The 23,541-nt window shown below is 45.0% G+C and overlaps 1 protein-coding gene across 1 annotated transcript; it reads left to right on the top strand.

The window, feature by feature from the left end:
• The first annotated feature begins 283 nt into the window (after positions 1 to 283).
• On the top strand, positions 284 to 23,476 carry si:dkey-234i14.6 (uncharacterized). The gene is made up of 5 exons (XM_021572453.3): positions 284 to 1,405; positions 10,313 to 10,489; positions 19,497 to 19,706; positions 21,350 to 21,563; positions 22,179 to 23,476. The coding sequence occupies exons 1-5, from the start codon at positions 896 to 898 to the stop codon at positions 22,355 to 22,357; spliced, it is 1,290 nt and encodes a 429-aa protein (XP_021428128.1). The 5' UTR covers positions 284 to 895; the 3' UTR covers positions 22,358 to 23,476.
• The last annotated feature ends 65 nt before the right edge of the window (positions 23,477 to 23,541 follow it).

The raw sequence follows: 23,541 nt of genomic DNA, 5'->3' as shown, positions 1-23,541 counted from the left end.
TGATCACCTCCAGGGGTGATTACCAACCAGCTGCATTACTGCAGTAATTAAATAATGAAGTTTGATTGTTTTGAAGAAATCTTAAAAGTCTCTCCGTTTGATTACAATAATTCCACCACACTCTCTACTGGGGAGGCCAACCGCAATATACACTGATGGTGTTTTAGGTTACAGCCATGTCATTACAGAGAGAGACAGAGGTCGGAGCTAATCGACATGCCTGGTTTTAGACAGAGAATCAATAGTCCCTGAAATAAACCCAGAGCTGATTGTCCAGACCTGCAGACAGACTGCAGTTAGTGTTGCAACAGGTCACATAGAGGGCTGGAAGCAATGTGGCCACTGGCCAGATGGACAAAATTAATGGGATGCATATTTGACTTTGAAAATAGCCTGCACATTCACTCACAGTCAAAGTCAATTAGACCCTATTCAAACGGATTAATTGTTTTACACTCGGGGGAAACTGGACTCTTTTGAGTTTATGCCCTCTGAACTTGTTGCAGGACCTGATTGTGACCACAGGGCAGGACGCCCGGCGCTCGTTAACGTGTAATTGCTACACTTAACCGCGGCTGGAGATAGACGGTAAAGCGATACAGTATCGCTTTTTCGGTCAGTTATTTTGTTTTATGGTTTTGAAATACATCGCAACTGATGTAATAATTTATTCACAACAGTGTCATGCCTGGGACGTCTAGCCAACTGTGACTTTACTTGCGGGAGAAGAGAAGAGAATGTGTGTTTGGTCGCAGCTGGTCTCGTTGAGTGGATGGGTCTGTGTGGAGAGACGCTGCGTTTCTCTCTCTGCTGGAGAGTACTGACCAAGGCGACAGTAACGTGACTGTGCGCATGTAAGAAAGCTATCTCTACCTCCAACAAGTCTAAGTGATAAATGCTCATATCTAGCCACAGCATGGACGGGCTGCCGACGGAGAGCACCGGACTCAACAGCATCAACAAGGAGAAAACAGATGAACAGTACCGGGCTCTAGCCTACGACACCGCGCTCAGCACTCTGGTGGCCGTGGTGTTTTACGTGGTGGTCAAAGTGAGCCTGGACGGGATCAGGCAATGGCGGGCCCGGATCTCGGTTCTAATAGTGGGCTCGGGTCCCGTGGGGCTAACGGCCGCGCTAGTCGCTGTTCGCTCGGGGAAGGTGCTGAAGCTCACGCTGCTGGATGAGAGGTACCGCACGGCGCTGCTCTGCCGCCCCCAGCAGATTGCCCTGGACCCGCGCAGTGTGGAGTTCCTGCTCGAACTGGGGGTGGACTTTGATAACATGGAGGGCTGCTGGCACAACGAGCACTTCTTCACGAAGATAGGAGTGTTTCAAGAGTACCTGCTTAGCATTCTGGAGCAGAAGAGACAGAAGGTGGAAATCAAGGTTCAGCTGGGAACGAAGGTACACTACATATATTTCCCTTTATTTCTAAACCTATATTGAAAAAAATGCATAATGCACATTATTTGTAAGTTCTATATTTAGAGAGAGAGAACAATAGGGGGGGTTGCACTCTGGCAAGCATCAACCCACTGTATTGAATATATATACTGAACAAAAATATTAACACAACATGTAAAGTGTTGGCCCCAAGTTTCATGAGCTAAAATAAAAGATCCCAGAAATGTTCCATACCCACGAAAAGCTTATTTATTTCAAATTGTGTGCACAAATTTGTTTACAGCCCTGGTAGTGAGTGAGCATTTCTCAATTTCCTGGCAGGTGTGGCATATCAAGAAACTGATTAAAACAGCATCACAATTGTGCTGGGGTCAATAAAAGGCCACTCTAAAATGAGCAGTTTTGTCACACAACACAATGCCACAAATGTCTCAAGTTTTGAGAGTGTGCAATTGGCATGCTGACTGCAGGAATGCCCACCAGAGCTGTTGTCAGACAATTGAATGTTGAATATCTACCATAAGCCGCCTCCAATGTCGTTTTAGAGAATTTGGCACTACGTCCAACCGGCCTCACAACCGTAGACCACGTGTAACCACGCCAGATCAGGACCTCCACAACTGGCTTCTTCACTTGCGGGATGGTCTGAAATGAGCTACCCGGACAGCTGATAAAACTGTGGGTTTGCACAACCAAAGTTTTTCAGCACAAACTGCCAGAAACCGTCTCAGGGAAGCTCATCTGTGTGCTCGTTGTTCTCACCAGGGTCTTGAGCTGACTACAGTTTAGCGTCGTAATCAATAAAAGTATGCAAATGCTCACCTTCGATGGCCACTAGCAAAGGATATTTGTGACGCTGCATGAGGCAAATGGTGGTCACACCAGATACTGACTGGTTTTCTGATCCACACCCCTACCTTTTTTAAAGGTATCTTTAACCATCAAATACATCAAATAAAATGTTATTAGTCACATGTGCCAAATACAGTATAACAGGTGAAATGCTTACTTATGAGCCACTAACCAACAATGCAGTTAAAAAAATACAGATAAGAATAAGAGATAAAAGTAACAAGTAATTAAAGAGCAGCAGTAAAATAACAATAGCGAGACTATATACAGGGGGGTACCGGTACAGAGTCAATGTGCAGGGGCACCGGTTAGTTGAGGTAGTATGTACAAGTAGGTAGAGTTATTAAAGTGACGATGCATAGATGACGACAAAGAGTAGCAGTGGTGTAAAGAGGGGGAGGGGGCAATACAAATAGTCTGGGTAGCCATTTGACTAGATCAATCAATCAATCACATTTATTTATAAAGCCTTTTTACATCAGCTGATGTCACAAAGTGCTGAACAGAAACCCAGCCTAAAACCCAAAACAGCAAGCAATGCAGATGTAGAAGCACCCCTGAACTAGATGTTCAGGAGTCTGATGGCTTGGGGGTAGAAGCTGTTTAGAAACCTCTTGGACCTAGACTTGGCGCTCCGGTACTGCTTTCCATGCAGAAGCAGAAAGAACAATCTATAACTAGGGTGGCTGGAGTATTTGACAATTTTAAGGCCTTCCGCCTGGTATAGAGGTCCTGGATGGCAGGAAGCTTTGCCCCAGTGGTGTACTGGGCCGTTCGCACTACCCTCTGTAGCGCCTTGCGGTCAGAGGCAGAGCAGTTGCCATAACAGACAGTGATGTAACCAGTCAGGATGTTCTCGATGGTGCAGCTGTAGAACCTTTTGAGGATCTGAGGTCCCATGCCAAATCTTTTCAGTCTCCTGAGGGGGAATAGGTTTGTCGTGCCCTCTTCACGACTGTCTTGGTGTGCTTGGATCATGTCAGTTTGTTGGTGATGTGGACACAGCTCTCAACCTGCTCCACTGCAGCCCCGTTGATGAGAATGGGGGTGTGCTCGGTCCTCCTTTTCTGTAGTCCACAATAGTCTCCTATGTCTTGATCACGTTGAGGGAGAGGTTGTTGTTCTGGCACCACATGGCCAGGTCTCTGCCCTCCTCCCTATAGGCTGTCTCGTTGTTGTCGGTGATCAGGCCTACCACTGTTGTGTCATCAGCAAATTGAATGATGGTGCTGGAGTCGTGCCTGGCCATGCCGTCATGAGAGAACAGGGAGTACAGGAGGGGACTGAGCACGCACCACTGCGGGGCCCCTGTGTTGAGGATCAGTGTGGCGGATGTGTTGTTACCTACACTTACCGCCTGACAGGGACAGGGAGGGGTTGAAAATGTCAGTGAAGACACTTGCCAGTTGGTTAGCGCATGCTCGCAGTACACGTCCTGGTAATCCATGTGGCCCAGCGGCCCTGTGAATGTTGACCTTACATCGGCTGCATAGAGCGTGATCACACAGTCTTCCGGAAACAGTTGGTGCTCTCATGCATGTTTCAGTGTTATTTGCCTCGAAGCGAGCATAGAAGTAGTTTAGCTCATCTGGTAGGCTCGTGTCACTGGGCAGCTCTGGGCTGTGCTTCCCTTTGTAGTCTGTAATGGTTTGCATGGCCTGCCACATCCGACTAGCGTCAGAGCCGGTGTAGTACGATTCAATCTTAATCCTGTATTGACGCTTTGCCTGTTTGATGGTTCGTCGGACAGCATAGCAGGATTTCTTATAAGCTTCTGGGTTTGAGTCCCGCTCCTTGAAAGCGGCAGCTCTAGCCTTTAGCTCAGTGAGGATGCTGCCTGTAATCCATGGCTTCTGGTTGGGGTATGTACGTGCGGTCACTATGGGGATGATGTCATCGATGCACTTATTGAAGAAGCCAATGACTGATGTGGTGTACTCCTCAATGCCATTGAAGTAATCCCGGAGCATATTCCAGTCAGTGCTAGCAAAACAGTCCTGTAGTTTAGCACCTGCTTCATCTGACCACTTTTTTATTGATCTTGTCACTGGTGCTTCCTGCTTTAATTTTAGCTTGTAAGCAGTAATCAGGAGGATAGAATTATGGTAAGATTTGCCAAATGGAGGGTGAGGGAGAGCTTTATATGTGTCTCTGTGTGTGGAATATAGGTGGTCCAGAGTTCTTTTTCCTCTGATTGTACATTTAACATGCTGATAGAAATTTGGTAAAATTGATTTAAGTTTCCCTTTCCCCATTAAAGTCCCCGGCTACTAGGAGCGCTGCCTCTGGGTGAGCGTTTTCTTGTTTGCTTATGGTGGAATACAGCTCAATTAATGCTGTCTTAGTGCCAGCCTCTGACTGAGGTGGTATGTAAACAGCTACGAAAAATACAGATGAAAACTCTCTAGGTAGGTAGTGTGGTCTACAGCTTATCGTGAGATATTCTACCTCAGGCCGAGCAATAGCTTGAGACTTCCTTAGATATCGTGCACCAGCTGTTATTTACAAAAATACATAGTCTGCCGCCCCTTGTCTCACCAGACACTGTTGTTCTATCCTGCAGGTACATTGTATAACCAACCAACTGTATGTTGATGTTGTCGTCGTTCAGCCATGACTCCGTGAAGCATAAGGTGTTAGTTTTTAATATCCTATTGGTAGTTTAATCTTCCGTGTAACTAGTCGATTTTATTCTCCAAGGATTGCACATTTGCTCACAGAATGGAGGGAAGTGGGGGTTTATTTGATCGCCTTGATCACTTCGGACCCTCTTTCTACGCCTCCTCTTCACGCAGATCATGGGGATCGGTGCATGTTCCCGAGGAAGCAGTATGTCCTTCACGTTGGACTCGTCAGAGTCATGAAAGGAAAAAAAGGATTCTGCTAGTTCGTGGTGAATAATCGCAATCCTGATGTCTAGAAGTTATTTTCGGTCATAAGAGACGGTAGCAGCAACATTATGTACAAAATAAGTAAAAACACAAGTTACAAAAAATGCAAATAAACAAACAAAATAACACAATTGGCTGGGGGCATGTAAATCGTCTGCCTTCTTCTCCGGCACCATCTTACAACAGATGCATGTCTGTATTTCCAGTCATGTGAAATCCATAGATTAGGGCATAATTTATCTATTTAAATTTACTGATTTCCTTGTATCAACTGTAACTAAGCAAAATCTTTGAAATTGTTGTTTATATTTTTGTTCAGTGTGTGTATATATACAGTACGTGTCAAAAGTTGACACACCTACTTATTCCAGGGGTTTTCTATATATTTACTATTTTCTACATTGTAGAATAATAGTGAAGACATCACAACTATGAAATAACACATATGGAATCATGTAGTAACCAAAAAGGTATAGATACAGTTGAAGTCGGAAGTTTACATACACCTTAGCCAAATATATTTAAACTCAGTGTTTCACAATTCCTGACATTTAATCCTAGTAAATATTCTTAGGTCAGTTAGGATCACCACTTTATTTTAAGAATATGAAATGTCTGTATAATAGTAGAGAGAATTATTTATTTCAGCTTTTATTTCTTTCATCACATTCCCAGTGGGTCACAAGTTTACATACACTCAATTAGTATTCGGTAGCATTGCACAAGCTTGTGCACAAGCACAAGCTTCCCACAATAATTTGGGTGAATTTTGGCCCATTCCTCCTGACAGAGGTGATGCAACTGAGTCAGGTTTTTAGGCCTCCTTGCACGCACACACTTTTTCAGTTCTGCCCACACATTTTCTATAGGATTGAGGTCAGGGCTTTGTGATGGCCACTCCAATACCTTGACTTTGTTGTCCTTAAGCCATTTTGCCACAACTTTGGAAGTATGCTTGGGGTCATTGTCCATTTGGAAGACCCATTTGCGACCAAGCTTTAACTTCCTGACGGATGTCTTGAGATGTTGCTTTAATATATACACATCATTTTTCTATTTTGTGAAGTGCACCAGTCCCACCTGCAGCAAAGCACCCCCAAAACATGATGCTACTACCCATGTGCTTCACGGTTGGGATGGTTTCTTTTGGCTTGCAAGCCTCCCCCTTTTTCCTCCAAACATAACGATGGTCCTTATGGCCAAACAGTGCTAATTTTGTTCCATCAGACCAGAGGGCATTTCTCCAAAAAGTACGATCTTTGTCCCTATGTGCAGTTGCAAACCATAGTCTGGCTATTTTTATGGCGGTTTTGGAGCAGTGGCTTCTTCCTTGCTGAGCGGCCTTTCAGGTTATGTCGATATAGGACTCGTTTTACTGTGGATATAGATACTTTTGTACCTGTTTCCTCCAGTATCTTCACAAGGTCCTTTGCTGTTGTTCTGGGATTGATTTGCATTTTTCGCACCAAAGTATATTCATCTCTAGGAGACAGAACGTGTCTCCTTCCTGAGCGGTATGCCAGCTGCGTGGTCCCATGGTGTTTATACTTGCATACTATTGTTTGTACAGATGAACGTTGTACCTTCAGGCGTTTGGAAATTGCTCGCAAGGATGAACCAGAGTTGTGGAGGGCTACAATTTTTTATCTGAGGTCTTGGCTGATTTATTTTGATTTTCCCATGATGTCAAGCAAAGAGGCACTGAGTTTGAAGGTAGGCCTTGAAATACATCCACACCTCCAATTGACTCAAATTATATCAATTAGCCTATCAGAAGCTTCTAAAGCCATGACATAATTTTCTGGAATTTTCCAAGCTGCTTAAAGGCACAGTCAACTAAGTGTATGTAAACTTCTGACCCACTGGAATTGTGATACAGTGAACTATATGTGAAATAATCTGTCTGTAAACAATTGTTGGAAAAATGTATTGTGTCGTGCACAATGTAGATGTCCTAACCGACTTGCAAAAATGATAGTTTGTTAACAAGAAATTTGTGGAGTAGTTGAAAAACGAGTTTTAATAACTCCAACCTAAGTGTATGTAAACTTCCGACTCCAACTGTATATAGATATTTAATATGTATTTAGGATCATATGATTGTTCACTTTTTAGTTTACATTTTTTTAACCAGCCACCTTTCTGTTCTATAGAATAGCCTGAGATTCAGTGACTATACATCACCACCTGATAGATACACATCTGATGTATAGTTGGTTGTAAAGAGTCACTGGTAAATGTGTTCTGATGCAGATTACCATACCACTCATTGCATAAATCTCCCTAAGCCTTTCTCTGCATTACAGCATTAAACAATGGTAGAATGATGGCAGCCTACAGTACTAGGGCTTATAGCAGCACATCATTATATAATGGCAAAATTATGATCACATTCACTAAAGCTGGGCTTATCTGCTGACACAACATAACCGGGGAAATGTGTGTCCTCAGGCTCTCTCTATTCTGAAAGGCAGAGACCCCCAGTCCAGCTCCTCTAGAGCCACAGTAGTATTGCAGGTTTTTGTCCCAGCTTAGTGCCATCACACCTGACTCAGTTAATCAACTGATCATTGTCCCCTTGATTAGCTGAATCATGTGTTTTTTTGCTGAGTTGGAACAAAAACATGCAGTCTGCAGCTCTCAAGGAGCAGTGTTGAGGATCACTGCTCTAAAGGCCTTATCTGTTTGCTGTCTGGACAGAGTTTCTCAGTTCACACCAGTGCCTTTTGATCACTTCATGACATTTGTAATGAATAAATCAGTACCTATTGCCATGGCAATAATAATCCCCATTGGTTAATCAGTATCTGATTAAAGGTAGGAATGAAGGCCAGTGGACAGTGCAGCCCTTGAGGATGAGAGCTGTCCACCCCTGGTTCACCTTCCTCTCCCTGCTTCCTCCCTGCTGCCTCCCTGGCGATCCAGTGACTCACCCCATGTTTATGCATTAAAGCAGGTGAACTTCAAGGTCAAGCATATCTTTGATCGGAACAAAGTTCTGCATCATTAAAAAACATTGACATTTCTGAAGCGTCCTGTCCATAGCCATTATTAGACAGGAGTGCTTGATTATTGGTTTAGTCCCAGGCTGTGTGATCTGTGAATGAATAACAGGACTTTTAAATCACCAGTTCTCTGTAGTCTGAATGGATTTAACACGTCTTAGCCTCGACTCTCAGCCATCACTGGCTCAAACCTTATTGAGTTTAATGTTGGACACACACCAGGGGAGAACGACTTCTCCCTCTCATTGAAGCCAAAGATGTTCAAGGCCAACCGCGGTCCTGCAGGCTGTTGTTTTCAGAAAAGCAGGATCCCCCATTATAGTGAATGAGAAAATGGCAATCTTCTTGAGAAATGTTCATGTAAATGAACAAAAAAGTCTAAGACAATCATGGTGCCAATAGTTGCTTTTATTACACCAGATGTACACTACATGGCCGAATGTATGTGGACACCTGCTCGTCGTATATCTAATTTCAAAGTCATCAGCATTAATATGGAGTTAGTCACACTTTAATGCTATTACAGCCTCCACTCTTCTGGGAAGGCTTTACACTAGATGCTGGAACATTGCTGCGGGGACTTGCTTCCATTCAGCCACAAGAGCATTAGTGAGGTCGGGCACAGATGTTGGGCCGCTAGGCCTGGCTCGCACTCAGCTCTTCAGTAAGGCCATTCATTCTACTGCCAATGTTTGTCTATGGAAATTGCATGGCTCTGTGCTCGATTTTATACACCTGTAAGCAACTGTTGTGGCTGAAATAGTAAAATCCACTAATTTGAAGGGGTGTCCACATACTTTAGTATATATAGTGTATGTCCTTGAACCGATTATTGTAAAATCGTACACAGAATAAGTTCTAAGGATAATTTAGATTCTAACAGCAGCCTGCAGTACCCCGGTTGTTCTCCAACTTGAGATAGTCAATAAGATAGGGAAGCACTGAGCTAGCCTGCAACATCACTTCCTGGACTAGCTCAATCTGCGTATATTATGTCTCCAGAAGACACCATTTTAGCAAGCTAAAAACTTACTTCCTTGCCTTTAAATGTGCTATTGAGTCTTCACATAAGAATGAATCGTGTCAAGTAATCGATGGCTTTATCCATTTATATTTACAATCGGACACACACTCTCACACACACACTCCCACGCGCTCTCTCTTTCTCTCTCTGTCTCTCTCTCTTTTTCTCTCTCGTTCTCTCTCTCTCTCTCTCTTTCTCTTTCTCTCTCTCTCTCTCTCTCTCGTTCTCTCTCTCTCTTTCTCTTTCTCTCTCTCTCTTTCTCTCTTGTTCTCTCTCTCTCTCTCTCTCTTTCTCTCCTTGTCTCTCTATCTCTGACTATTATTTTCTATCTGTATTATTCATTCCTCTATTCCTGTTATCAGGTATTTATTTTGTATAAACTAACAATCTTTTGTATTTGTTTTAATCAACAGTTATCTGTGTGTGTGATAGTGTCTACACCAGATCACTGCCCTACTCTATTGCTCTGGACACTTAGCCTTATCACAGACATGAACCAGTACCTAAACAAACCAGGATATCAGAGCCAGCCGGACACAGACACACGCACGGCTGCACCCTACGCAAGCACACACACATACACACAGACACACAAAGTTGTCTCAAACATAGGGCTGTTATTGTTTGGTATTTTAGATAATAATAACAATAATAGTCCTCATCATAATAATAATTAGGTGGGTGCTTATATTAGTCCTATTTCATGTGTTTTTGGAAATGTATTTTTTTGCATATCCCAACTCCCCCTCAGACACCCTCGGAGAGTGGGGTTATGGCTAGGGTCAGCCATTATCAATGGCAACCCTGGAGCAATTAGGGTTAAGTACCTTGCTCGAGGGCACATGGACAGGGGTGTAAGTGTGATCCTTTAAGCTGTATGACTGGTATGTCTCTGATGATGTCGTACCACTTTTAGGATAAGCATGTTTGTTTAGACAGAAAGAGGGATAGAAGGGGAGGGAATAAACATGATTTTATTTTATTTAACCATTATTTAACTAGGCAAGTCAGTTAAGAAGAAATTCTTATTTACAATAATGAATAAATGAATAAAAAATAATAATCTACCCCCCCTCTCTCACTCTCTCTCGCTCTCTCTCTGTCCCTTTCTTGATCTGTTCTTCCTGTTTATCAGTTCACAGAGGAGTACCTGCGGAAGATCCCGGGTTCTGATTGGCCGCGTGTGATCGTGGTGGCTGATGGGTCGTGTGGGGACTCATGCTCTGTGCTGGGTATCAGCTCTGACTACACTGTAGAGTCCTGCCACGCATACGGGGCTAATGCCACTATAGAGAGACTGGACCAGAGACAGGTCAGACAAGCGCGCGCGCGCACACACACACACACACACACACACACACACACACACACACACACACACACACACACACACACACACACACACACAGATCAAACAGAGCCCTGGTGGTTCACAGCTGAATGCAATACAGTATATAACTCCTATATAAACCATATCTCTGTAGAATGGCCATAAGGACTGTCTATACTAGCAATATGGCCCTGTTCCATGTTGGTCTGTCAAACCTGCCCTTGGTGTGTTTATGGTAATCTGAACATCTCCTTAAGTACACTGTATAGAGCTTATTGTACTCTATGGGAACATTGAGATCCATCCATAGATAAAAGTAGTCAGTGACAGGCTGAAGCCCCTTTTGAATTACATTGATGCTATCAGGTGTACAGCAGGTGTTACTGTACTGTATGTCAGGCTTGTCAGGCCCTCAGGCCGTGTATTGTCTTGATCCTCATCTGTTACCTGACTGATGGATATATGAATGTGATGTCATCAGCTCTGGTGTTCCTGGGCCAAAGGTCATCTGTCATGGCAACCAGAGAGTGGATGGTGTGATGAGTTAGTGGTGTTACTGGGAGCAGCGGAGGGGAGGAAGGAAGGAAGAAATGAATGACGGGATAATGAAGGAATAGAAGAAACAGAGGAAACAGAGGAAATACAGACAGGATGATGACATAGGCAGCTATCAGCACAACAAGATCTGCTATGCAACAGCGGTCTCCTCTATCTGTATGAACTCTGATGTGTTTGCTGTGTGTCTTTAAAGAAAAGATTCACTTAATTTGAACAAATCAATGTTTTTGATGTAAATTGTGTGTTATAGAAATGCCCAGACACTTTTTTTGCAATCTCCCTTGTTTTTGAGAAACTTACCCCACCAGAGATATACTTTCTCATGCTCGTTCAGCAGTTACAGTTAGAGATAAAACATGAACAAAGGAAACAACTACATTCTCAGTGTAGTGGGACTTGAGCGATACTTCTTTCTGTGGTCATGCGCATACTACATGGAGAAGCAGCACAGCTGGATAGGGGGAACCACTCAGGTCACACAAAATGGAACATAACGTTGTGGATAAAGTTTGGAATGACACAATTTCATGTGTACAAGTGTACATCTAACGACCATACTGAGAGTGTTGCAGTTTGTAAAAGGACGTACAGTACTGGGTGTTTTTGGAGCCTTTGTTCATGTTTTATCTCTGCCCCTATAGCTGCTGAACGAGCATGAGTAACTATATTGCTGGTTGGGAAAGTTTCTCAAAGACAAGTTAGAGGCACTTCTATACTGCAACATGCCATTTTCCTTTCATGTGAAATTAATGTTTTATAAAACTGAAAGTCAACTAAACTTGGGTTCATTATAGGTACAATTCTGGCACCAGAAATGTCTTCATTCATGATGATTCTCTCTTACTGGGTCTAGAACATAATTCTCAGTACTCTAAAATAGCCTACTCTCATTATCTTCTTTCCTTCAACTGCATTGACATGAAAGAACTGGTCTGGTGAATGCAAATTGTAGATATAATAGGCATCCACTATATTGCTTACACATTGGCTAGGTTTGATCAGTGAAGATGGTGAGCAGATGAAGCCCTTCTAGACAATTTAGATGGTCTCCTAACTAATAAACAGACACAGCCTCTTGGCTGCCCTGCAGGGAGAGATAAGCACCTGGATCATATTTACATAAGCAGTCATCACATGTCCTGCATAGCTAACCAGACACCAGGAAAAACACTGATAAGACACAGTTTATTCTCATAATAAAGAAGACAGGGCTGTGGGCACAGATGTAATAGCAATGCAAACAATGTAAAACACAAATATGAGAGAGACAGAGAACGAGAGAGCGCGCGCGAGAGAGTTAAACCACTTGTTCTATCCAAGGCTATGTCAGGTCAGTGTTTCATAAGGTTGAGCAGTAGCAGTGATGTGTCACATCTGTTTCTCAGAGACCTGTTTGCATTCATCATGGGTTTACTCTGTTCTCTTATTGTGCTCCAGCTACATCCTCTCCACAGTGGCAGATTCACACAGCTGTGACTTCCAATCACTACTTAATTTATCTATCTCTCGCTGGCCGTTTCCGTTAGTTAATGAATTTAGCTCAGAGGATATGACCTGTTTACCCACCCCGCTCTCTCCTCTGCAGTGGTAAAACACTGTTGGATTACACTGGTCTGGTTCATGTCATTGATGTGAATTTAGATCAATTATGGGGGGGGGGGGGGGGGGTTAAAGGATAAAACACCCTTTTGGGGTGGAAAAGGGGTCAGATGTGTGAAAAAGAAAGAGAGAGATGAAGAAAGAGATGGAGAGTGAGAGCTAGAGAGATAATACACATGCACATAGAAAGAGAGAGGGTGAGAGAGGTGGAGAGCAGAGAGAGGAAAAGGGTGGTATAGAGGGCAACATCAAGTGAGATATAAATATTCAATATCTGAAGCACATTTACTGTACTAATACCATGTCATAATTAGTTAATTGTTGCTATTTAAGGGAGAATCAACTACGGGCTATGCGTTCTATGAAAAATAATGAATGATATGGAAGGTGTGAACTAACCTTCCACGGAGAACGCATAGAGCCCTGAGTTGAGAACGCATAGACTACTGAGTTGATTATCCCTTTTATACCATGCCTACAATTTAACACATTTGCTGCAAGAAATTGGTTCATTTGCAGGTAAAAATATGTTCAACTTCCACTGAGGTAGCTAGCACAGCTACATTAGTTGCCTTGGTAACCAAACAAACAGACTTGCTTGTTTAGCTAACCAGACCATCAGTCCTAGGGCGCATTCGCCCTGGCTATCTACTCCAATTTCAGAGCACTCTCATTTGAGTGTGCAAAAGCGCAGAATAACAGAAGAATTTACGAACGTACCCCTAGCTGGCTGTTATGAAAATCGAATTTAACAATGTCAATAATATTGTCAATTCAACTTATGCTTTCAAAAGAAGCTCAAACATACACTGAACAAAAATATAAACGCAACATGCAACAATTAGTTACAGTTATAAGGAAATCAGTCAATTGCAATAAATACATTTCTATGGATTTCACATGACTGGGGATACAGATATGCATCTGTTGATCACAGATACCTAAAAACTTGTTTGGGATAGGGGGCAGCATTTTCACTTTTGGATGAATAATGTGCCTAGAGTGAACTGCCTCCTACTCAGTCCCAGATGCTAATATATGCATTATTATTATATGCATACAATATTGGATAGAAAACACTCTGAAGTTTCCACAACTGTTTGAATGATGTCTGTGAGTATAACATAACTCATATGGCAGGCAAAAACCTGAAAAAAAATCTAAACAAGAGGTGGGAATTCTGAGGTTTGTAGTTTTTGAACTCACCCCTATCGAATACAGAGTGGGATATGGGTTATTTTGCACTTCCTAAGGCTTCCACTAGATGTCAACTGTCTTTAGAACTTTGTTTCAGGCTGCTCCTGTGAAGGGGGGCCGGATGGGAGCTGTTTGACTAAGGGGTCTGCCTGCAGCCTCGTTCTCAGTCACACGCTATCACATGAGAGGTATCTCTCGTTCCATTGCTTTTCTACAGACAATGGAATTCTCCGGTTGGAACATTATTGAACATTTATGATAAAAACATCCTAAAGATTGATTCTATACTTAGTTTGACAAGTTTCTTCGACCTGTAATAAAACTTTTTGAACATTTCGTCCGACTGGACCTGAACGCGATTTTGGATTTGTTTACCAAATGCCCTAACAAAAGAAGCTATTGGACATAAATTAACATAAATGATGGACATTATCGAACAAAACAAGCATTTATTGTGGAACTACGATTCCTGGGAGTGCATTCTGATGAAGATCATCAAAGGTAAGTGAATATTTATAATGCTATTTATGAAGAATGTTGACTACCCAACATGGCGGATATTTCTCTGGCTGGTTTGGGCTCTGAGCGCCGTTCTCAGATATGCTTTTTCCGTAAAGTAAAAAAAAAATCTTACACAGCGGTTGCATTAAGGAGAAGTTTATCTAAAGTTCCACGCATAACACTTGAATTTTCATCAACATTTATAATGAGTATTTCTGTGAATTCATGTGGCTCTCTGCAATATCACTGCATGTTTTGGAACTACTGAACGTAACACGCCAATGTAAAATAAGATTTTTGGATATAAATATGAACTTTACCGAACAAAACATACATGTATTGTGTAACATGAAGTCCTATGAGTGTCATCTGATGAAGATCATTAAAGGTTAGTGATTAATTTTATCTCTATTTGTGCTTTTTGTGACTCCTCTCTTTGGCTGGAAAAATGGCTGTGTTTTTTCTGTGGCTTGGTGGTGATCTAACATAATCGTTTGCGGAGCTTTCGCTGTAAACCATTTTTGAAATCAGACACTGTGGCTGGATTAACGAGAACGTTATCTTTAAAATGGTGCCTAATACTCGTATGTTTGAGAAATTTGATTTATGAGATTTCTGTTGATTTGTATTTGGTGCCCTGCAATTTCATTGGCTGTTGGCGAGCGGAACCCAAGTCCTAGACAGGTTAAGGTAGGGGCGTGTCAGTATCTGGTATGACCACCATTTGCCTCATGCAGCACGACACATCTCTGTCGCATAGAGTTGATCAGGCTGTTGATTATGGCCTGTGGAATGTTGTCCCACTCCTCTTCAATGGCTCTGCAAAGTTTCTGGATATTGACGGGAATTGGAACACACTGTCGTACACGTTGATGCACAGTATCACAAACAGGCTCAACAGGTGACATGTCTGGTGAGTATGCAGGCCATGGAAGAACTCTGACATTTTCAGCTTCCAGGAATTGTGTACAGATCCTTTCGACATAGGGCCGTGCTTTATGCTGAAACATGAGGTGACCGCAGAGGATGAATGACACGACAATGGGCCTCAGGATCTCGTGCATTCAAATTGCCATTGATAAAATGCAACTGTGCTCGTTGTCCGTGGCTTATGCCTGCCCACACCATAACCCCACCTTCACCACGTGGGGCACTCTGTTCACAACATTGACATCAGAACACCGCTCTCCCACACGACACCGTACATGCTGTCTGCCATCTGCCTGGTACAGTTGAAACCGGGATTCATCGATGAAGCGCCCTGTCACGCCCTGACCATAGTTTACTTTGTATTTTCTATGTTTTGATTGGTCAGGGTGTGATCTGAGTGGGCATTCTATGTTACATGTCTAGTTTGTCTAGTTCTATGTTCGGCCTGATATGGTTCTCAATCAGAGGCAGGTGTTCGTCATTGTCTCTGATTGGGAACCATATTTAGGTAGCCTGGGTTTCACTGTGTGTTGGTGGGTGATTGTTCCTGTCTATGTGTTTTTCACCAGATAGGCTGTTTTAGGTTTTCGTTACGTTCATCACGTTCTTTATTTTGTAGTGTTTGCATTGATTCGTGTTTTACGTTTGTTTCATTAAAACATGGATCGCAATCTACACGCTGCATTTTGGTCCGACTCTCCTTCTCATAAAGAAAACCGTTACAGAATCACCCACCACCAACGGACCAAGCAGCGTGTCAACAGGCAGCAACAGCAGCGTAAAGAGGAATGGACATGGGAGGACGTTTTAGATGGCAAGGGCTGTTACACTTGGGAGGAGATACTGGCTGGAAGAGATCGCCTCCCATGGGAACAGGTGGAGGCACTTAGGAGAGCAGAGGCAGCCGGAGAGAGGAGCCGGCGATATGAGGGAACACGGCTGGCAAGGAAGCCCGAGAGGCAGCCCCAAAAATTTCTTGGGGGGGGGCTAACAGGGAGTATGGCTACGCCAGGTAGGAGACCTGGGCAGACTCCCTGTGCTTACCGGGGGGCTAGAGAGACCGGACAGGCACCGTGTTATGCAGTGGTGCGCACGGTGTCTCCAGTGCGGGTGCATAGCCCGGTGCGGTATATTCCAGCTCCGCGTGTCGGCCGGGCTAGATTGAGCGTCGAGCCTAATGCCATGAAGCCGGCTCTACGCAGCTGGTCCCCAGTGCGTCTCCTTGGGCCGGTTTACATGGCACCAGCCTTGCGCTCGGTTTCTCCGGTTCGCCTGCATAGTCCAGTGCGGGCTATTCCACCTCGCCGCACTGGCAGGGCGACCGTGAGCATTCAACCAGGTAAGGTTGGGCAGGCTCGGTGCTCAAGAGCTCCAGTGCGCCTGCACGGTCCGGTTTTTCCAGTACCACCTCCACACCCCAGCCCTCCGGTAGCAGCTCCCCGCACCAGGCTTCCTGTGCGTGTCCTCGGCCCAGTACCACCAGTGCCAGCACCACGCATCAGGCCTACAGTGCGCCTCGCCTGTCCAGCGCTGTCGGAGCCCTCCTCCTCTCCAGCGTTGTCGGAGTCTCCCGCCTGTTTAGCGCTGTTAGAGCCTTCCTTCTCTACAGCGCTGCCGGAGTCTCCCGCCTGTTCAGAACTGCCAGTTTGCAAAGAGCTGCCAGTTAGCATAGAGCTGCCAGTTAGCATAGAGCTGCCAGTTAGCATAGAGCTGCCAGTTAGCATAGAGCTGCCAGTTAGCATAGAGCTGCCAGTCTGCAAGGAGCTGCCAGTCTGCAAGGAGCTGCCAGTCTGCATAGAGCTGCCAGTCTGCAAGGAGCTGCCAGTCTGCAAGGAGCCGCCAGAGCTGCCTGTCTGCAGGATGCCGCCAAAGCTGCCAGTCTGCAAGGAGCCGCCAGAGCTGCCAGTCTGCAAGGAGCCGCCAGAGCTGCCAGTCAGCATGGAGCAGCCAGGGCCGCCAGTCAGTATGGAGCAGCCAGGGCCGCCAGTCAGCATGGAGCAGCCAGGGCCGCCAGTCAGCATGGAGCAGCCAGGGCCGCCAGTCAGCATGGAGCAGCCAGTCAGCATGGAGCAGCCAGAGCAGCCAGTCAGCATGGAGCAGCCAGGGCCGCCAGTCAGCATGGAGCAGCCAGGGCCGCCAGTCAGCATGGAGCAGCCAGGGCCGCCAGTCAGCATGGAGCAGCCAGGGCCGCCAGTCAGCATGGAGCAGCCAGTCAGCATGGAGCAGCCAGTCAGCATGGAGCAGCCAGAGCAGCCAGTCAGCATGGAGCAGCCAGAGCTGCCAGTCAGCATGGAGCAGCCAGTCAGCATGGAGCAGCCAGAGCTGCCAGTCAGCATGGAGCAGCCAGTCAGCATGGAGCAGCCAGAGCTGCCAGTCATCATGGAGCAGCCAGTCAGCATGGAGCAGCCAGAGCTGCCAGTCGACCAGACTCTCCCAGATCTGCCAGTCGACCAGACTCTCCCAGATCTGCCAGTCGACCAGACTCTTCCAGATCTGCCAGTTGACCAGACTCTTCCAGATCTGCCAGTCGTCCAGACTCTTCCAGATCTGCCAGTCGTCCAGACTCTTCCAGATCTGCCAGTCGTCCAGACTCTTCCAGATCTGCCAGTCGTCCAGACTCTTCCAGATCTGCCAGTCGACCAGACTCTTCCAGATCTGCCAGTCGACCAGACTCTTCCAGATCTGCCAGTCGACCAGACTCTTCCAGATCTGCCAGTCGACCAGACTCTTCCAGATCTGCCAGTCGACCAGACTCTTCCAGATCTGCCAGTCGACCAGACTCTTCCAGATCTGCCAGTCGACCAGACTCTTCCAGATCTGCCAGTCGACCAGACTCTTCCAGATCTGCCAGTCGACCAGACTCTTCCAGATCTGCCAGTCGACCAGATTCTCCCAGATCCGCCAGTCGACCAGATTCTCCCAGATCCGCCAGTCGACCAGATTCTCCCAGATCCGCCAGTCGACCAGATTCTCCCAGATCCGCCAGTCGACCAGATTCTCCCAGATCCGCCAGTCGACCAGATTCTTCCAGATCTGCTAGTCGACCAGGATCTGCTGAAACCGCCAGCCAGCCAGGTTCTGGTAGTTTCTACTACCTGCCTGGGCTTCTTCTCAGTGCTGAGCTTCTTCTCAGTGCTGAGCTTCCTCTCAGTGCTGAGCTACCCATCTGTCCCGAGTTACCTCTGTCCCGAGCTGTCCCTCTGTCCCATGTTATCATTGTGGTGGGTAACCTATTTAGGGACGTTTAGGAGGGGGATTAAAACTGTCATGGAGTGGGGTCCACGTCCAGCGCCAGAGCCGCCACCGCGGACAGATGCCCACCCAGACCCTCCCCTATAGGTTCAGGTTTTGCGGCCGGAGTCCGCACCTTGGGGGGGGGGTACTGTCACGCCCTGACCATAGTTTACTTTGTATTTTCTATGTTTTGATTGGTCAGGGTGTGATCTGAGTGGGCATTCTATGTTACATGTCTAGTTTGTCTAGTTCTATGTTCGGCCTGATATGGTTCTCAATCAGAGGCAGGTGTTCGTCATTGTCTCTGATTGGGAACCATATTTAGGTAGCCTGGGTTTCACTGTGTGTTGGTGGGTGATTGTTCCTGTCTATGTGTTTTTCACCAGATAGGCTGTTTTAGGTTTTCGTTACGTTCATCACGTTCTTTATTTTGTAGTGTTTGCATTGATTCGTGTTTTACGTTTGTTTCATTAAAACATGGATCGCAATCTACACGCTGCATTTTGGTCCGACTCTCCTTCTCATAAAGAAAACCGTTACACGCCCACTTCGCCAGTGGCCATCAAAGGCAATTCGATATTGGGAAGGTGTTCCTAATGTTTGGTATACTGTGAGTATAGCCATTGAATTATACCGTGCTGTGATACTGTGCGTTATAGGGAAATAATGCTTGCTCTATAATGCCCTTCACACCATTCAGAAACGAGTATTCAACGATGACATGGTTTAAACAGTTTTACAGGATAAGAACATATCATTGAATCTATGAAGGTTTTTTAACAGTTCTCCCTAAGTAGTTTTATGTTATTTCTATACTGATGATGGTAAGTATGACAGTAATCTTTTCTCTCAGCACTCTAAATTAATCTAAATTAAATCCATCTGTTGCTCCCTCTCTCTCTTCCTCTATATCTCTTACTTACACACACACACACACACACACTGACATCCCTCTCCTTTTCATCTCCAGGTGCCCACCCCAGAGATCCGAGCCCACAGCCTGTTCTTCGACTTGTCTGCGTACGGAGTGGAGGCTCTCAGGGAGCCGAAAAGCTCTGCCGTCAAGCCAGGGTTCCACCTCAAGATCTACGGAACCTTCCGGAACCGCTACATGGCTCTGGTCTGCCCTGCCTCAGACACCAAGATGGTCCGCTTCCTCCGACACACAGCTAACTCCTCGGTAAAGACCCTAGCAGGCACTGTCTATTTCTGATGACAGCACAGAGCATCCGTTCCATACCAATTCCCTGCACATTTCCCTAGGACCTGGGATGGGACCACTAGCCAACACCTAGAGCTAAGACCTATTCTTCAGGCTTGCCACAGTCTGCTTACCAACATAAATAAGCTGAGGTTTAGAAAACAAATGGACAGAAAATGAATCAATCAATCATCCAATAATGAATGCTGTGATCACAGTATGTTTTCTGTGCCCTTCCATGCATGTGTGTATGAGCCTTGGCTCCCTGCTTGGCCAGACTAATGTACTGTATTTCTAATAATAACCCTGGCCACAGAGTCGCTTACCTACTTACCTCACACCTTTCTTCCAGCACATGACCCCTGACCACACTGTGTTAGTCTGTTGAGTACACAGAGCAAAGCCCTGTGTGTGTGTATGTCTCTGTGTGTGTGTGTGTGGCTGGAGGGGCCATCTGTACACTCTTAGAAAAAAGGGTTACAAAAGGGTTCTTTGGCTGTCCCCATAGGTGAACCCTTATTTTATTCCATGTAGAACACACACACGTATGCTGTTACTTGGTTACGGATGACTGTCTTGGTGTGGGCCGAAGGACAGATGAGTGGAGAGCACAGCAGTGTCACAGAGAGAGAGAGAGGAAGAGAGTAGAAGAGAGAGAAAGGAAGAAGGGGGGGAATCATTCATTTCATGGCTGTAATCGTTTTACAATCGACGTGATAACAGAGCAGACGTCAGAGGGTCAGAGATGTGTTTTCTACTGTTCTTTTTCAAGTTTCACTGTCTTCCAGAACATCAATGGATAAGATTAAAATGTCCTGATTATATTCCTGTACAATTGACTCTGGTAGGTACCGCAGTTTGTTTGTATGGCAGAGGTAGCTCACTGGGCTGTGCTCTTGGTTTGAGCAACAAATCTGAGCCCATGAGCTAACATGGTTTTGCACTGACAACTTGGGCTGTCAGTTACAGTCACTCAGGTCCCTCTTTTTCTCTAAGAGGATCTTCAGTTGCTTTGTCTTTGTCTTGGCCACACCAGATTTCTTTATCCAGCCCTTGGCTGGCTGGGTGGGTGGTGTTTCTGTTTGACTATAAAACTGTAGTGTGTAACTTTTCAACCCAAAACCAACCACCATTGACCAATCAAACAATACCAAGTTTACAGTGCAACCTGACCACCAAGGCCCAATCTCCATGGGGTGTCACAGCATTTACAGGCTTGTGTGGGGGATGAGACCAGTGTAAATAAGACAGAATTCCTGAGAGGACCACAAAATGTTTTTGCATATATTAATTCAGAGTTCACCCTGTACAGATACAAGTAACCACAGAGATCATACATCAATATACTGTAGAGAGCATCAGAGTTATCCTCAGTGAACAACTTTCAGATAGAGTAATACTATAGTATCTATCAAATTCAATAGTCAGTCTCTGGATACTGTACCAGAGAGAAACATTTTGACCACTCAGAAAGGCGAAGGGCTGACTAGTCCTTGGGCATTGTCCTTTGTTCCTGGACTTTTTGCCATGCAACTCCAGGTAACAGTGCACACATAAATTAGGGGCGAGCCTACAAAACACATTCTGTTCCATGACTCATCTCTGGTTTCCTCTCCCTCCAGATCATGAAGAACATCTTCCACCAGTCGTTTAATGCGTATAAGACCGACATCGAGCCCCGTCTCAACGACCTGACACTGCACCGCATGCAGTGCAGTAGACGTCTATTTGACATCCAGCTGTCTCACCGGAGAGTCAGTGCCGCCTACATAGAGGGAGACAATGTGTCTGTGACCGTGGAGGGGGAGGCGGTACGGGTGCTCAACTTCGACACAGGTACACGCAAACGCCCTGACATCAGCTTACATTGGTACACAAAAAAGTTCTGGCTTCACTTGTCGCAGTGCTCAACTTCTGTGGTATCACTAATGCAGGTATGTGTAACTCCTTTACTTCATCATCATCATCATCATCAACAGAGTGCTTGGTTTTCCCATAGGTAAAATAAATCACCCTTGTTGTCAAGGGGTCCCTATTTTTAGAGCATGAAGACACTTGAGAAGGAGAGAGAAATGGATGGATGAGATGAAGTGGTGTGACTCACTACTGTACTGAATGCCATTTTAGCCTCTGAAAATCAATTTCTCCATCTCTCTGAGGTTGCTTTTTACTTTACAACATTTCAACATCTTTTAGAGTACCCTTCAGTGTCTTTCAGGCTACGTGTAACCGTTTTTATTAATGAGGGGTTTATGAAATTAATAACGCCTTTTGATATGTGTTTTATCGCTCATATTTTCAGTATCTATGATAAGAGTACAATATAACATCTCTCCCAAGACCTCATGATTTCAGATTCATCTTCTCACTATGTTTGATAGATATTCAACTCACAGCACTGATAAAATGTATCTTTGTCCCCCCCCCCGCCCCCCCTTCTCCTCCGACCAGGTTGTGGGGTGAACCTGGGGATGAGGGGTCTTGAGTCCTTGGGAACATTTATCTACCACACGGCCACGGCTGTGGACCAGAATGACATGTTGGAGGCCCTGTCCGCCAAGATCCAGCACTCCAGACAGGTGGCCGAGACCTTCAGGCAGACTGGTCTGGCACACACCATGTTCGAGTGACACACAGTGACACAAGGGGGCGGAGTGGGACACTGTCTCTAGAGTCCCTGTTTCAGCTGAAAGAGAAAAGTGGCTTTTATATTAAATGTAAAAAAGCTGCTTTACCACCGTTGGCCCATGGATCAGGAGCACAGAGAGGGTTCTGAACAGGAAACATACTCTATGGATGAATGTACAGGAGGTTGGTGGCACCTTAATTGGGGAAGACGGGCTCGTGGTAATGGCTGGAGTGGAATAAGGGGAATGGTATCAAATAAATCAAACACATGATTTCCAAGATCTATAGCCTTTATGTATGGTCTGCCGTGAGGACCAAAGCGCATATGTCAGTGTTTCATTTCAGGGATGGGAGTGTCTCGGTGTTCTACAGTGGCTTCCTTCCCTTACCTTCCATCATCCAACCAATCCTGTAGTTTCAGATAGATGGATGATGGACAGGAAGCTGTTAAAGAGCATTGAGATGCAGTCTTGCACTTGATGTTCTGTGGGTTTAACTGAAACTTGAATTGTGTGATGGAGTTTCTTTTTTTCCGGTGGAGTGACCTGTTTTGTGAGATATTCAGTACAGTATGTTCTAATTCTGTGTTTTTGACACCTTTGGTATGTGCCTGGTGCATCGTACAACTCACAAACCTTGGCCATTAGCCAGAAACAAATGGCTTCTGTTGTTACAAACCCTTTACTGCTGAAGAATGTTTGAGTAGCTTTGAAGATTCTAGAACTGCCTCTGATTAGGACTTTTAGTATTGTTGAAGGAAGCTGAGTGGCAGGCTGAAAACGTCTGGTCCCTCTCATCTCCACTAATATAAAAAGGCAGGATAGATGAACGCAATATGTGCAGATAAAGGGAAGGCGACAAAGAGAGGAAGCCAGTTTGTACTTTTGGGATTATGCACCCATAGTTCCACAGGAAGATGTGGAAGGAGCTTATTATGGCAGTATGTTCCAATGGGGAAGAAGAGAATTGACTAAGTAGTAACACGTGGGAGAAGGTATCATGTTGAAGTGCCATAAGTACTGGCTCAATCAGTCGTTACCACACCGGACTGATACAAGTGAAGATTGTACTCTTTCTATGGATATTGTTTGTTTGTTTAATAAAATATATGGTCTTTCAAATCACAGGTTTCTATGTACAGTATGTAGTTCATGGTTAGGTGATAATGCCATCTAGTGGTATTTTA

This window comes from Oncorhynchus mykiss, chromosome 2 (assembly GCF_057628025.1).
Source record: "Oncorhynchus mykiss isolate SJ-2025 chromosome 2, ASM5762802v1, whole genome shotgun sequence".
NCBI classification, from domain to species: domain Eukaryota; kingdom Metazoa; phylum Chordata; class Actinopteri; order Salmoniformes; family Salmonidae; genus Oncorhynchus; species Oncorhynchus mykiss.
This window is presented reverse-complemented; position numbering and strand designations above follow the sequence as displayed.

What these genes read in the sequence shown, in the direction of transcription:
- si:dkey-234i14.6 (XM_021572453.3), top strand. Translation starts at nt 896, where the DNA reads ATGCTCATATCTAGCCACAGCATGGACGGGCTGCCGACGGAGAGCACC. An exon ending in AGGTTCAGCTGGGAACGAAG is followed by an intron (nt 1,406 to 10,312) that starts GTACACTACATA and finishes CCTGTTTATCAG; the next exon opens with TTCACAGAGGAGTACCTGCG. An exon ending in GGTGCTCAACTTCGACACAG is followed by an intron (nt 21,564 to 22,178) that starts GTACACGCAAAC and finishes TCCTCCGACCAG; the next exon opens with GTTGTGGGGTGAACCTGGGG.